Below are 14,697 nucleotides of genomic sequence, written 5' to 3'. Positions count from 1 at the left end.
GATAATACCCTGAAGGTCCACACTGATTATATCACACGCCCCACCCCGCTATACTCTTTATTATGCACTATTTTAAGATCTAGTCATCCTTTATTAGAATCAAGACATCCCAAAAGCAGCTCGTTTTACAATGGAGATAAAGCAGGCTAATGTGGTGCACCTGGATTAACGGTGTGCATTGTTTTGGGTACACTGGGCTTTTATACTTTTTTAAAAAAGGTTCCATGAGTTGCAGTGGGAAAAAAGGTATCTCTATAATGGTTTTTCAACAGCAAGTACCTGATGCCTTCTAATCAGCTAAAGGTTAGAACCAGGGGCGGACTGACCATTTGGAAACTTGGGCACTGCCCGAGGGCCCGGGGTCAGTAGGGGGCCCCATGAGATGCCCCTGGTACCTTTTTCATAGGCTTTTTTGAGTTTGGGCAAGGACACAGGGGCCCCATGATCCCCTATTGCCTGGGGGCCCCATGAGTTGTCAGTCTGCCCCTGGTTAGAACCTAACCTAAAAAAAATAAAAGCACCCCAATTAATGGAAAAAAGTAGCTAACGTGTTGACCATTGAAGAACTATCAATCAGTTGTAGACAGATATTGGTCTTTCAAGGGACTTTTGGGTGCACAGGTCTGTTAACACAGGCAGGGAATATTAGAAAATGTACTCCAGCGCTGCAATTCAAAAGACTAAAAAATAGTTTAACAAAGTTAACTCTCAAAGAACCCGACACACATAGTATTTTTAATTGTTTTTTATTGAGTTCTCCTTTAAATCCAAGATCCCCCGAGACTAGTAGGCTTTGCCAACATTTCGATCCAATCAGAACACAGAAGATCTTGTCGGGATCTGAGGTCAACTTTTGCTATCTGCAGAATCCTACAAAAAATAAGTAAAAAAGAAATGTCACAATATTCTGTTTACTGTAAGAGTTCATATTATGTCCATTCAAGTTCTTATTTTAAGCCCCGATGAATGGAGAATGTTTTATGACTTCTGAAATTAATTGAAATTTTAGTGTAAGCTATTTAATACATTTGGATTCTTTTATCCTTTGGCCTGGCACACCTTCCATTGTTGCACGGTTTTCTCTGACTCTCCTCCAAATTGACTTAGATGTGATGGCTGCATTAGTTTTTCTTTTTTTCAGTTTTTTTTTCACTCAAATAAGAAGAGTTTATTGCTAGGGCTCACATAAAATGTTACTAGTTGCAAAATAAAAAATGTATAAATCGAGTGCAATTACCTATTTAAACCTAAAGATGAATACCAAGGAAAGTAAAAATTCTCCCTTGCAGTGGGGCTGCCCCTGCACTGCAAGGGTTAAATGCCCTTTTTGATCTAGGCAGCAAAAAGCACTTTAAAGTTTAACTACACTGTATCTGAATGCCACAAAATGAAAAGTGCTATTTAATTCATTTATAATATTAAAAACAACCCATATGGAAGAAAAATATATTTGAAATATATTTTAAAAATATTCTTCCCAAATATATTGGCATATATTTGAAATACTACAACTTTGGCCATATTATATATATATATATAATATATATATATATATATATATATATATATATATATATATATATACATACACTGCATGTTGCAATGCGTTTTTTATATATTACAAAATATATGAAAAATATTTAAAAAATATATATTCTTCAGGGTTTTTTTTACATATAAAAAAGTCATTTTAACATATATTTTTACATATATTTGTAAATGCATTCCAAAAATGTAGATATGTATTTTTAAAGACATACAGTATATTTGAAAATGTATTTTTAAAAATATTTTCCATATATTTTATAATAAAAACACATTTCAACATGCAGTATTATATAAATATATATATTTATTGAAATATATTTTGAAATATATTGAATATGGCCAAAATTGTAGTATTTAAAATATATGTCAATATATTTGAGAAGAATATTTTTAAAATATATTTCAAATATATTATTCTTCCATGTGGGAAACTTCCCCATCCATCCATGTCTCCATGCTTTATTTTCTTGAGAAAGCACCCCCAGGGCATTTCTGGCAGTGGCCATCTTCAGAAAGGACAGATGATTCATGTAGTATTTACTTCCTGGAATTCAATTGCCTTTATCTCAGGCACGTAGGCAGAGGGATGTCCTTAGGCAAGAAAACCCCTCCTCCCCTCCAGAACACTCCTGGGATGTATGACATCATTTGCCTAGGCATGGAAACTAGGAAGCAATTTAAAAAAAAAATTGAAAAATGCTTTAAAACAAGTAAATATGATATACTTTCCTATCTATTTACTGTCTTTTTTAGTTTTTGCTAAACAAACTAAAAAAGCCTGAAAATTTTGAAAAAAAAAACATTTTTTCTTAGTTTCTGTTTTAAAACTTTGTAAATAAGTAATTTTTCTCCTTCACTGATGTGCGCTAATGAGGCTGCAGTGATGGGCATTGATAGGTTGCAGTGATGGGCACTGATAGGCTGCACTAGTGGGTACTGATAGGCAGCACTGATGAGGAGGCACTGGTAGGTGGCACTGATGGGCATTGACAGGCATCACTGGTGGACATTGACAGGCATCATTGATGGGCACTGAAAGGCAGTACATGCTTTAACTTACCCAGTCCTCAATTCCTTGGCTGTAAGACCGGCCCCCGCAGCCTCCCCGATGCTCCTGCGGTTGCAGGTCCTCTGCTGTCATCAAGTCTAATGTGGAGCCCATAGCACTGCATTAGATGTATGGACATCGAGGGACAGTCACTGCTAGAGCAGAGGGGAGTAGAGGAGAGTACCTGCTGGATCGGGTAAGTAAAACTACGGTTTCTGGTCCTTTAGACCTAAGTAGGTAAGTGTCCTAAAGTGACCTAAAGTAAGTATCTACCTTCTTTGCATGTAGAGGGGGCAATTCAATGCAATGCAGGGACAGTCCAACTGCAAGGGAGGATTTTTACCTTCTCCAGCAGATGATCTTTAACCACTTCCCTACAGGGCACTTTCACCCCCTTCCTCCCCCAGGCTAATTTTCAGCTTTCAGTGCTGTTGCACTTTGAATGACATTTGCACGGTCATGCAACACTGCACCCAAACAAAATTTTTATCTTTTTATGAGACAGATATACTGTAGCTTTCTTTTGGTGGTATTTAATCACCACTGGGTTTTTTTTACTTTTTGCTAAAACTAAAAAGACTACAAATATTGAAAAATATAGTTTTTTCTTAGTTTCTGTTTTAAAATTTTGTAAATAAGTAATTTTTCTCCTTCACTGATGTGCGCTAATGAGGCTGCACTGATAGGCATTGATAGGCTGTAGTGATGGGCACTGATAGGCTGCACTGATGGGCATTGACAGGCATCACTGGTGGGCATTGGGTTATAGCTGCAAAGGGTGGACCAACTCAATACTGAACCCTACGGACTAAGACTGAGATGCCATTAAAGTTCATGTGCGTGTAAAGGCAGGCCGACCAATACTTTTGGCAATATAGTGTAGTCTGAAATGGAGTAACCCATGCTAACTAAAAAGGCTTTATCAGCTATATGCTCACCTTATTATCTCATAAAGTCAAAATTGTCATAATTTGTCTATATAATCTAGCAATGCCTTCTGAACAATCTACAATAAATTGTTTCACAATGAAGAACAAATCTAGCCTATATGGTCATGAAAGCATTTACTGTTTTTTAGTATACTTTCAACACTAGCAACTCCTACATTTCAGTAAACTTTCTAATCACCTAGAAAAACTAAGACTTTAGTCAAACAAGCGTCTGAGGAAAGACTTCTTCGCTGCTGACATTCTGTTGATAGATGCTTTTCGACCTACTTTCTTCATTGAAGGCTTCAAGACAGGGACCATCTTTTTGGGAGTTTGCAGACCTCTTTCCAATTTAGCATGGTCATTGCAGAAATACTTGATGTTGTTTTCAGACAGATAGATAAGCATGCTTTCTGAGAGATCCATACACTGGGCATGGACCCAATGTCCTCCATCACTGGAGCAGTAGATCATGGCTGGTTTGTTGAGTTCTGTGGAATAATATGGGACCCAAGTGTTTTCGCTCAGATCACAGTCATCACAGCATGTGATCCAGTAACCTGCAATTGATTCGTCTTCTTCATCATCTTCATTGTAGGCATCAACATCAAAGGCTCCATCTCCACTGAAGGTGAACTCTTCTGAGTCTTCTAGAGGCATTGAGTCTTCTTGTTCTTCCAAAGACCCTTGGCTGCACGACTGCATCAAATCTTCTTCTCTACCAAGGTTCAGCATGTAAAAGAAAAAGTTATTGTCTGAATTCTGATTCTTATTGTCTCCTGGAATTCCAAAAAGAACAACTCCATGTCCCATATCAGCACCAAACCATGTCTTGCTATGCTTAATATCTCCTGTCCAGTCAGGTGTCTCCACTTCTTGGATGTCGATGGAGTCATTGCTTATGGAGACTTTGTTACAGGTCATTCTTTTCTGGCTGTCGGACTCATATCCACCAACAATCAGGAACTCATCTGGGCAGGTATGAGTCACAATAGCACTTGAGACAGAGAGATGACTTTGTAAAACTGTACACGTTATAGCTGGACTTCCGAGCGGGAGGTCCACTTTAATCTTGTAGACGTCTGGAGACCTTATATTACTTTCAAGCGTATGACCACCTATTATGTAGACTGTATCATTTCTTGATGCTGAAACATGAAAAGAGCACCCATCTTGTATCTCTTTGATGGTGTATGCGGTAGAACAGCCAAATTGAAGATCAATAAGATAAACGAATGGCTGACAGTCAGTGACGCTGTTCCATTTTTCTGTAGTCCTTTGATTCAAAGGTATGAAAGATCTTCCACCAAACAGTACCACAGCAGTTTTGCCTCTGCTGTGAACGACATTTATGGAATGACCATACCTTGCTTCAGGAATGTCACCAACCAAATCTTTTTCTGAACAGCAAAGTACTGATTTCTTGTTGGCCAATGACACAATAGATACGGCGTACAGTTTTTGGGATAGTTCATTATTTGGTGTCTTTCCACCATGGATGAGATATTGACTGACTTCACCTCCGGGGCTGTCAGGCAAGCTGGTCACAGCTGGGTGTCTCAACGGAGGGAGGTAACAAGATTCATTGGTGAATGTAGTAGGTCGTAGTTTCAACTCATCTTTTTTCAAGTCCACCAGAAACATGCCTGTTGGACATACTCTCTTTGGCCAACCTTTTTGACCAAAGAAGTAGACATGACGACCAAACCGAAGCAAGGAGAACCCTGGCTGGATTAGAGAAGTGTGAGATGTGGCAACAACCGTTTGAAGGGTCATCACACCTAAAGACAAGAAGAAAGAAAAAAAAGTATAATATCATATTTTAGATCAATATCCACATATCTATATTCTACGTTCCTTTTTTTTCACAAATACTTTGTAACCCATGGCAGCTTGATATACACCCACTTACAACAGAGTAGCGATCTCCAAACTGCGGCTCAGGGGCTGGATGTGGCCCTGTGCTTGCCTTTATCTGGCCCTTGGGGCACTATTCCACCAACTGACACCAATGATGGGACACCATTCCTTCCATTGACACCATCGATGGCACTATTCTTTCCATTGGAATAAACAGTGAGGCCTTTTTCCTCCCATTAAAACCAATGATGGAGTATTGTTTATGCCCACTGATGATGGGGCATTTTATTTTCCTAATATTTGTACCCAATTTCACAATTTTCACCTCCAGTTCAAGAGTATGCATGGCAAACACTTTTTTTTCTAGTTTACCATAGTCAACAAGATAGAAAGGGTTAGGAAATTCAACATTTTTTAGTTCTTACCAGAGCAGGAAGAGAGGGGTAACCAGGGGCAGACTGACAACTCATGGGGCCCCCGGGCAATAGGGGATCATGGGCCCCTGTGTCCTTGCCCAAACTCAAAAAGCCTATGAAAAAGGCTATAGCGAATGCAGGGTCCGGGGAGACCGGATATAGCGAATGCAGGGTCCAGGGAGACCGGATATAGTGAATGCAGTGTCCAGGGAGACCGGATATAGTGAGTGCAGTGTCCGGGGAGACCGGATATAATGAATGCAGGGTCCGGGGAGACAAGATATAGTGATTGCAGTGTCCGGGGAGACCGGATATAGTGAATGCAGGGTCCGGGGAGACCGGATATAGTGAATGCAGGGTCCGGGAAGACCAGATATAGTGAATGCAGGGTCCGGGGAGACCGGATATAGTGAATGCAGGGTCCGGGGAGACCGGATATAGTGAATGCAGGGTCCAGGGAGACCGAATATAGTGAATGTAGGGTCCGGGGAGACCAGATATAGTGAATGCAGGCTCCAGGGAGACCGAATATAGTGAATGTAGGGTCCAGGGAGACCAGATATAGTGAATGCAGGGTCCGGGGAGACCAGATATAGTGAATGTAGGGTCCAGGAAAACCAGATATAGTTAATACAGGGTCCAGGGAGACCGGATATATTGAATGCAGGGTCCGGGGAGACCAGATATAGTTAATGCAGGGTCCGGGGAGACCAGATATAGTGAATGCAGGGTCCTGGGAGACCGGATATAGGGAATGCAGGGTCTGGGAGACCAGATATAGTGAATGCAGGGTCCGAGGAGACCAGATATAGTGACTGCAGGGTCCAGGGAGACCGGATATAGTGAATGCAGAGTCCGGGGAGACCGGATATAGTGAATGCAGGGTCCGGGGAGACTGGATATAGTGAATGCAGGGTCCGTGGAGACCAGATATAGTGAATGCAGGGTCCAGGGAGACCAGATATAGTGAATGCAGGGTTCGGGGAGACCGGATATAGTGAATGCAGGGTCCGGGGAGACCAGATATAGTGAATGCAGGGTCCGGGGAGACCAGATATAGAGAATGCAGGGTCTAGGGAGACCGGATATAGTGAATGCAGGGTCCAGGGAGACCAGATATAGTGAATGCAGGGTTCGGGGAGACCGGATATAGTGAATGCAGGGTCCGGGGAGACCAGATATAGTGAATGCAGGGTCCGGGGAGACCAGATATAGAGAATGCAGGGTCTAGGGAGACCGGATATAGTGAATGCAGGGTCCAGGGAGACTGGATATAGTGAATGCAGGGTTCGGGGTTTAGTAACACGTTAAAAAAAACACAAAAAAGAATAAAGAAACAAATTAAAACAACAATGCACAAATAACGATTACATACACAAGGAAAAAAACCCAAAAATATTGTCAGTTGAATCAATTTTTCCCAAATAGTTTTTTCCCAGCATACGGCAGCCCTGCAGGGTGCGGTGCAATCTGCTCTGCAGCACACATGGGGTTAATCCAAAGCTTGGTTGACATTTGTTTCCAAGGCTGCAGACAGCTGATCCTGGGAGGTGTGGTGCATCATGGGAGTTGTAGTTCCAGTTCCTCTTGCTGCAATGCAATGCTATCAGGAAAAAAACTAGATTTCCCAGCAGCCTTTTCTCACCGACTTAAAGGAATTTCCCTTCCGGCTGTAGGTTTTAGATCTGGCAGCTTCACAGAGGAGGAATTTCAGGTATGAAGGAGTGGAAATGAAGGGACAATTTGGGGTTGCGGTGGAACTACAAGAGCCAGCATGTTGGCAGTCATGTGTTTGCAGTTGCCATGGGGAACATTGTCCCTGGAAATGTCCGTGGGGTCCAGGAATGACCACCCGCCCCTTCCAATGATGGCCATCCTGAACGTTACATGAATATTTACCAACAGTAATTAAAATGCACAAAAATATTTCATTTTAGTTTTTTAATTTTTTTTTTAAACGGGTTCTCATCTTCGTGTTTTCACCCGGTGCGTTTTTTGGAAAGGGTCAGGGACTTTTTTAAATGCAAAAAGTAGCATTTTTGGTTCTATAGACTTCAATGGAAATGCTGCAGAAAAGCATGTAGTGCGTTTTTATGTGTTTTAAATCTGCCTAGCAACAAGAAAAAAAAAAAAGCAAAACGCACCAAAAACGCACTGGAACGTACATGTCCGTATTTAAATTGAAGAAAAAGAGAGGGGGGGGGAAAGGAACTGGAATGCATAAAGAAGGCACTGGATCCAATCCTTAGTCTAGGTTCACACCTATGCATTTTCCGTTACGTTTTGCAGAAACGCACAGCAGTTCATTTAATATGATTTCCCATGGGACACGGTCACATCTTCACGTTTTCACCCGGTGCGTTTTTTGGAAAGGGTCAGGGACTTTTTTAATCGTAAATAGTTGCCTTTTTGGTTCTATAGACTTCAATGGAAATGCTGCAGAAAAACATGTAGTGCGTTTTTGATGCACTTTGTGTTTTAAATCTGCCTAGCAACAACAAAACAAAAAAAAGCAAAACGCACTGGAACGTACATGTTCCTATTTAAATTGAAGAAAAAGAGAGGGGGGGGGGAAATGAACTGGAATGCATAAAGAAGGCACTGGATCCAATCCTTAGTCTAGGGTCACATCTATGCATTTTCTGTTACGCTTTGCAGAAACGCACAGCAGTCCATTTAACATGATTTCCTATAGGACACGTTCACATCTTCGTGTTTTCACCCGGTGCGTTTTTTGGAAAGGGTCAGGGACTTTTTCAAATGTAAAAAGTTTCCTTTTTGGTTCTATACACTTCAATGGAGATGCTGCAGAAAAACATGTAGTGCGTTTTTGATGCATTTTGTGTTTTAAATCTGCCTAACAACAACAAAACAAAAAAAAGTAAAACGCACTGGAACGTACATGTCCGTATTTAAATTGAAAAAAAAGAGGGGGGGGGAAATGAACTGGAATGCATAAAAAATGCACTGGAACCAGGGGCGGACTGACCATTTGGAAACTCAGGCACTGCCCGAGGGCCCAGAGTCAGTAGGGGGCCCCATGAGATGCCCCTGGTACCTTTTTCATAGGCTTTTTTGAGTTTGCGCAAGGACACAGGGGCCCCATGATCCCCTATTGCCCGGGGGCCCCATAAGTTGTCAGTCCGCCGCTGACTGGAACCAATCCTTAGTCTAGGTTCACATCTATGCGTTTTCCATTGCATTTTGCAGAAACGCACAACAGTCCATTTAACATGATTTCCTATGGGACAGGTTTACATCTTCGCGTTTTCACCCGGTGCGTTTTTTGGAAAGGGTCAGAGACTTTTTTGAAACGCAAAACATTGCTTTTTTGGTTCTATAGACTTCAATAGAAATGCTGCAGAAAAGCATGTAGTGCATTTTTTATGCATTTAAATCTGCCTAGCAACAAGAAAAAAAAAAGCAAAACGCACCAAAAACGCACTGGAACGTACATGTCCCTATTTAAATTGAAGAAAAAGAGAGGGGAAAAAAATTAACTGGAATGTATAAAAAATGCACTGGAACCAATTCTTAGTCTAGGTTCACACTTATGCGTTTTCCATTGCGTTTTGCAGAAACACACAGCAGTTCATTTAATATGATTTCCTATGGGACAGGTTCACATCTTCGCGTTTTCACCCGAAATTGTTTTTAGAAATGGTCCTTTTTAAATGCAAAACATTGCTTTTTTGGTTCTATAGACTTCAATGGAAATGCTGCAGTAAAACATGTAGTGTGTTTTTGGTGCACTTTGTGTTTTAAATCTGCCTAGCAACAAGAAAAAAAAGCAAAAACGCACTGGAACGTGCATGTCCCTATTTAAATCTGCCTAGCAACAAGAAAAAAAAAAGCGCAGAATGCACCAAAAATGCACTGGAACGTACAAGTCCCTATTTAAATTGAAGAAATAGTAGTTTTTGATGCGTTTTGCTTTTTAAATCTGCCTATCAACAAGAAAAAAAAGCACAAAATGCACCAAAAATGCACTGGAACGTACAAGTCCCTATTTAAATTGAAGAAATAGTCGTTTTTGATGCGTTTTAAATCTGCCTAGCAGCAAGAAAAAAAAAAAGCGCAAAACGCACCAAAAATGCACTGGAACGTACAAGTCCCTATTTAAATTGAAGAAATAGTCATTTTTGATGCGTTTTGCGATTTAAATCTGCCTAGCAACAAGAAAAAAAGCGCAAAATGCACCAAAAATGCACTGGAACGTAGAAGTCCCTATTTAAATTGAAGAAATATTAGTTTTTGATGCGTTTTGCATTTTAAATCTGCCTAGCAACAAGAAAAAAAAGCGCAAAATGCACCAAAAATGCACTGGAACGTACAAGTCCCTATTTAAATTGAAGAAATAGTAGTTTTTGATGCGTTTTGCGTTTTAAATCTGCCTAGCAACAAGAAGAAAAAAAAAGCAAAACGCATCAGATTCGCAGGTGCAAACCTTAAAACGCACTGCAGAAAAGGCTCAAACGCAAACCACATAGGTGTGAGCCTTGCCTTAATACTTGCAGGCTGCTTCCTCCATCGCAGACTCCGTGGCTGAGTCATTGGCGGTATCAGACGAACATTAAATCCCTAAAATCACTTCCCCGCCGTCCGCGCCGGGCGCACATTATACCTCCTAATTTAATACTTTCCCTGCTAATTGCATGTTTGCTCCGTGCCGGCGCGTGGCTTTAAATAGCCGAGCGGTGAGCGGCGTGCAGTAAACGGCGGCAGAGCGCTGCGTTTTATGTGAAATGTTACGCCATGAATAATTTATCCGGCCCAATTTACTGTGTTACTGAGAGACATCCATACTGGAAGGCGGCGCAGAAAGGTCACGCCGGCAGTTATTTGGGTAGACTCTGCTTTTTTTTTTATTAGTTTCCTAACTAGGCGAAAAAATTTGAGCTGCGTCAGCGCTTCGTCTCCCCAAGGTGTCGCTACCTCTGTGGTGTCGCACGTTGTGTCGATAAACTGAAAACAGAGCGCATGGAGGGACTAGACCAGGCCTAGGCAACCTGAGAGCCGCAGGACTACAAGTTCCATCATGCCTCTGCAAGTCATAGCTGTAACTATCAGTTTTGTCTTCTTTGCAATGCCTCATGGGAAATGTAGTTCCACAACAGCTAGAGAGCTGCAGGTTGCCTACCCCTGGCCTAGACCATGGACCCTGTGCCGGGATGTTTACAAGGACCACTTTTCGTCTTTAACCCCTTGCCCTCCAGACAGGGGCGGACTGACAACTCATGGGGGCCCCCGGGCAATAGGGAATCATGGGGCCCCTGTGTCCTTGCCCAAACTCAAAAAAGCCTATGAAAAAGGTACCAGGGGCATCTCATGGGGCCCCTTACTGACCCCGGGCCCTCAATAGGGGATCATGGGGCCCCTGTGTCCTTGCCCAAACTCAAAAAAGCCTATGAAATAGGTATCAGGGGCATCTCATGGGGCCCCCTACTGACCCCTTGCCTTCAGGCAGTGCCCGAGTTTCCAAATGGTCAGTCCCCCCCTGTACCTGATATAATAACACACACATACCATGTACAGGACAATGCTTCGCAGATTTCTATTAGACCCCGGTCACACTGGGTGAGACTTGCCATGCCATGCGACTTGCAAATCGCATGGCAAGACGCACCCATTGTCCGCAATTAAAGCAGTCATATCGGTGCGGTTCCGGCTTGGTCAAAGACGCACTGATTTCCAAAGTAGTGCATGCGCTAATACAGGTGCGACTTGCATCGACATCTTGGCGTCTTGAAGTGGGAATGACATCCGACTTTGAAATCCTGCGACTTCACTGGAAGTAGTGCGATTTCAAAGTTGGGATCGGTGTGACCGCAATGTTAATCTACTAAGGTTCTGTTCAAGCTAGTGCGACTCCAAAGTCAGATGATTTCCAGTGCGACTTTGAAGTGTGACTTTATAATCTATGGCAGGGGTCCCCAAACTGTCCCCATAAAGGGACGGTTTACTGTCCTTCAGGCTTTAGGGGGGCTGAACTGTGGCCAGTGGGAGCCGAAACCGCCCCGGCATCAGTTCCCCATCATTGGTTTTAGACTCCATTCACACTTCTGCGACTTCAAAATCGTACACTTTACAGTAGTGCTTTGATACGACTTTAATGCGACTTTGGATTAGTGCAACTTTGGTGCGACTTTGATGAGACTTTGGATTAGTGTAACTTTGGTGCGACTTTGGCTTTGACCAAGGAGAATTGTTTCTGCTGTACAAAGTCGCACACAAGTCGTATGTACAACACAGCAAAAACGCATAGGTGTTTAAGGACACGTGACTTAAAAACTGAACGAAGAACGCTTCTCAGAGGCGTTTTTGATGTGCTTTTCAGATGTTTTCCATTGATTTCAATGGGAAGAGGCGTCTTTCTGGCATTTTTTAGGCTCCATTCACACTTGTGCGACTTCGAAATCGTACACTTTACAGTAATGCTTTGATACGACTTTGGATTAGTGCAACTTTGGTGCGACTTTGGCTTTGACCAAGGAGAATTGTTTCTGCTGTACAAAGTCGCACACAAGTCGCATGTACAACACAGAAAAAACGCATAGGTGTTTAAGGACACGTGACTTAAAAACTGAACCAAGAACGCTTCTCAGAGGCGTTTTTGAGGTGCTTTTCAGACGTTTTCAATTGATTTCAATGGGAAGAGGCGTTTTTCTGGCATTTTGTTAGGCTCCATTCACACTTGTGTGACTTCAAAATTGTGCAATTTTCATTGCGACCTTAATGCGACTTTGAATGAGTGCAAATCTGGTGCGAAATCCCTCCTCCCAGCACAAAACTTTCCCCCCCCATCCCACAAATACACCCCCCGCCCCCCCAAAAAAATAACCCGCACTAGCACCAAGAATAATCGTTTCTGCTGTACAAAGATGCACACAAGACACATGTACAACATCCAGGTGCGACTTTTGTGCGACCTTGGAGGGTTTACATTAAAGTTTATGGCCCTGAAGTCGCATGAAAGTCGGACCAAAGTAGTGCAGGAACTACTTTGAAGTTGCACAGATATGAATGGTACCCATTGGTGGCGACTTGTCATGTGACTTTGGACCCCAAAGTCGCATAAGTGTGAATGGAACCTTAATGGGAGGTTTAGTGCCCTGAAGCTGCTATCAATGAGAAGAATAGTACCCCATTGATGGTGTCAGTAGGGGCAATGGAGCTCCAACAATGGCGTCAGTTGATGGAATAGTACACCAAGGGCCAGACAAAGGCAAGCAAAGGGCCACATCTGGCCCCCGGCCCACATTTTAGAGACCACTACTCTATGGCACTCAAGTCGCATCAAAGTAGTGCATGAACTCTTTTTAAAGTTGCTAAGACTTTAGTCGTACAGATTTGTATGGTTGCCGTTAAACAGAAATGGGCTGCGACTTGTCATGCGACTTTATGTGCCCAAAGTCGCATGACAAGTCGCACTAGTGGGAACGGAGCCTAACTTTCAAATAATGTATTTTTACTTTAAGAAACACCGGAGTAGGTGATCAGAATATCTGCACATGTGAGCTCCAGTGTGGGGAAGTTACAGATTGGGGTCCGTAGAGGTTCAGAAGGGGGTCCTAACCATCGTAATGGGTCTAGTTCTATAATCACTGACCTGTCCCGCTGTGTCCTTCCGCGGCTACTGTGTCCTTCCGCGGCTACTGTGTCCTCCCGCGGCCTCTGTGTCCTCCCGCGGCCTCTGTGTCCTCCCGCGGCCTCTGTGTCCTCCCGCGGCCACTGTGTCCTCCCGCGGCCTCTGTGTCCTCCCGCGGCCTCTGTGTCCTCCTGCAAACTGTTGGCTCAGGTCCCTGTATAGCAGTGCGGTGTGTACGCTCACTCTGTGCAGATGTGCCCCATCCCCAGTGCAATGTGGGTAACCGTCTGTGACCGTCTTACCTCGCTCTGCGCCCTGCGACTCACTTAACCCTTTCCAGCACAGGCTCAGAGAATATCGCAGCTGTGAACGTTCACCACGAAAGAGTCGAGGGGGGAGAACAAGAAGCCCGTTGCACACGGGCAGTACCGGGAGGAGGTCATTTAGGCAGTTTTCGCACTGAGGAGTTTTTGAAACAATTTTGCACTTAAAAAAGAAGTGATTTAAAAAAAAAAAGCGTCTGAAAAGCTCAAGAAAAATGCTTCCCTGTATATGTGAATGTATATCTACAGGTGAAACTGGAAAAATTAGAATATGGTGCAAAAGTTCATTTATTTCAGTAATGCAACTTAAAAGGTGAAACTAATATATGAGATAACTTGACTGAATGAAAATAAAGTGTCCCATACACCTAGAGTCCAAATAAAGTCCAAATTAAAATCCAAAAAATTCTTGCAGGTGATTTCACAATAAATCTTTATCCCCACATAAGATTGATGGTATACTCCAGAAGATCTTCATATACCTCAAAGAAAAAATCTAAACACAGTGTATTATCCCAGGTGTTATAATAAAGTGCCACACGTGTCACATGCAGACAAACTAAAGTGCCACAGCAATCGTGAAATATCAGGACTCCAACAACTCAATGAATAACTCCACTGCACACAATATAAAGAGTGCAGAATTACCCTAACATAGATCAAATCAGCATAGGATCCATAATAAAGATGAGATTGCCTCCAAACATTGTTCTACCATCTTCTCCAAACACTTCCCATAGACCTCATAAACAGACCAGGGATCAGTATATGTATTAGATGACAAACATATTTTATTGTAGCAACTTACATTAAAATTTGATGAAATCAGCTTCCATATAGTGAGATAGTCCACAATAACCCCACTCCTCAGCGGTAACTCTATTTATATGGCCATACCACTCTGAAGGAGAGAGATCCCTGTTGAAAAAGTCCGGATGTGACGAAACACGTCCGGGGGAACGTGACGTATTGACGTTTTTCCGGA

At 42.5% G+C, this 14,697-nt stretch overlaps 2 protein-coding genes across 4 annotated transcripts in view; one reads left to right on the top strand and one right to left on the bottom strand.

Annotated features, from left to right (window-relative positions):
* Window positions 1–730: 730 nt before the first annotated feature.
* Window positions 731–13,660, bottom strand: RAG2 (recombination activating 2). Of its 2 annotated transcripts, none has more exons than XM_089677336.1 (3): window positions 13,411–13,660; window positions 3,814–5,306; window positions 731–870 (listed from the first exon to the last, which is right to left on the bottom strand). In XM_089677336.1, exons 2-3 carry the CDS (start codon window positions 5,299–5,301, stop codon window positions 847–849), a joined length of 1,512 nt encoding a protein of 503 aa, XP_089533462.1. In that variant the 5' UTR covers window positions 5,302–5,306; window positions 13,411–13,660; the 3' UTR covers window positions 731–846. The 2 variants fall into 2 exon arrangements, with proteins under 2 accessions (XP_089533462.1, XP_089533461.1); XM_089677335.1 differs by having other exon boundaries at window positions 3,725–5,306; window positions 13,411–13,649.
* Window positions 7,435–14,697, top strand: part of IFTAP (intraflagellar transport associated protein) — a 68,584-nt gene continuing 61,321 nt past the window's right edge. For both annotated transcript variants that reach the window (XM_089677337.1, XM_089677338.1), the window contains exon 1: window positions 7,435–7,515. The gene's annotated coding sequence lies outside the window, so the exon portion shown is untranslated. The remainder of the gene's footprint in view (window positions 7,516–14,697) is intronic.

The sequence above is a fragment of the Staurois parvus genome, unplaced genomic scaffold (assembly GCF_062004578.1).
Source record: "Staurois parvus isolate SC_StPar_1 unplaced genomic scaffold, SC_StPar_1.0 ptg000184l, whole genome shotgun sequence".
Taxonomy (NCBI): Eukaryota; Metazoa; Chordata; class Amphibia; order Anura; family Ranidae; genus Staurois; species Staurois parvus.
This window is presented reverse-complemented; position numbering and strand designations above follow the sequence as displayed.

Excerpts from the sequence above, each read along its gene's own strand:
- RAG2 (XM_089677335.1), bottom strand. The coding sequence starts at position 5,301 with ATGACCCTTCAAACGGTTGTTGCCACATCTCACACTTCTCTAATCCAG.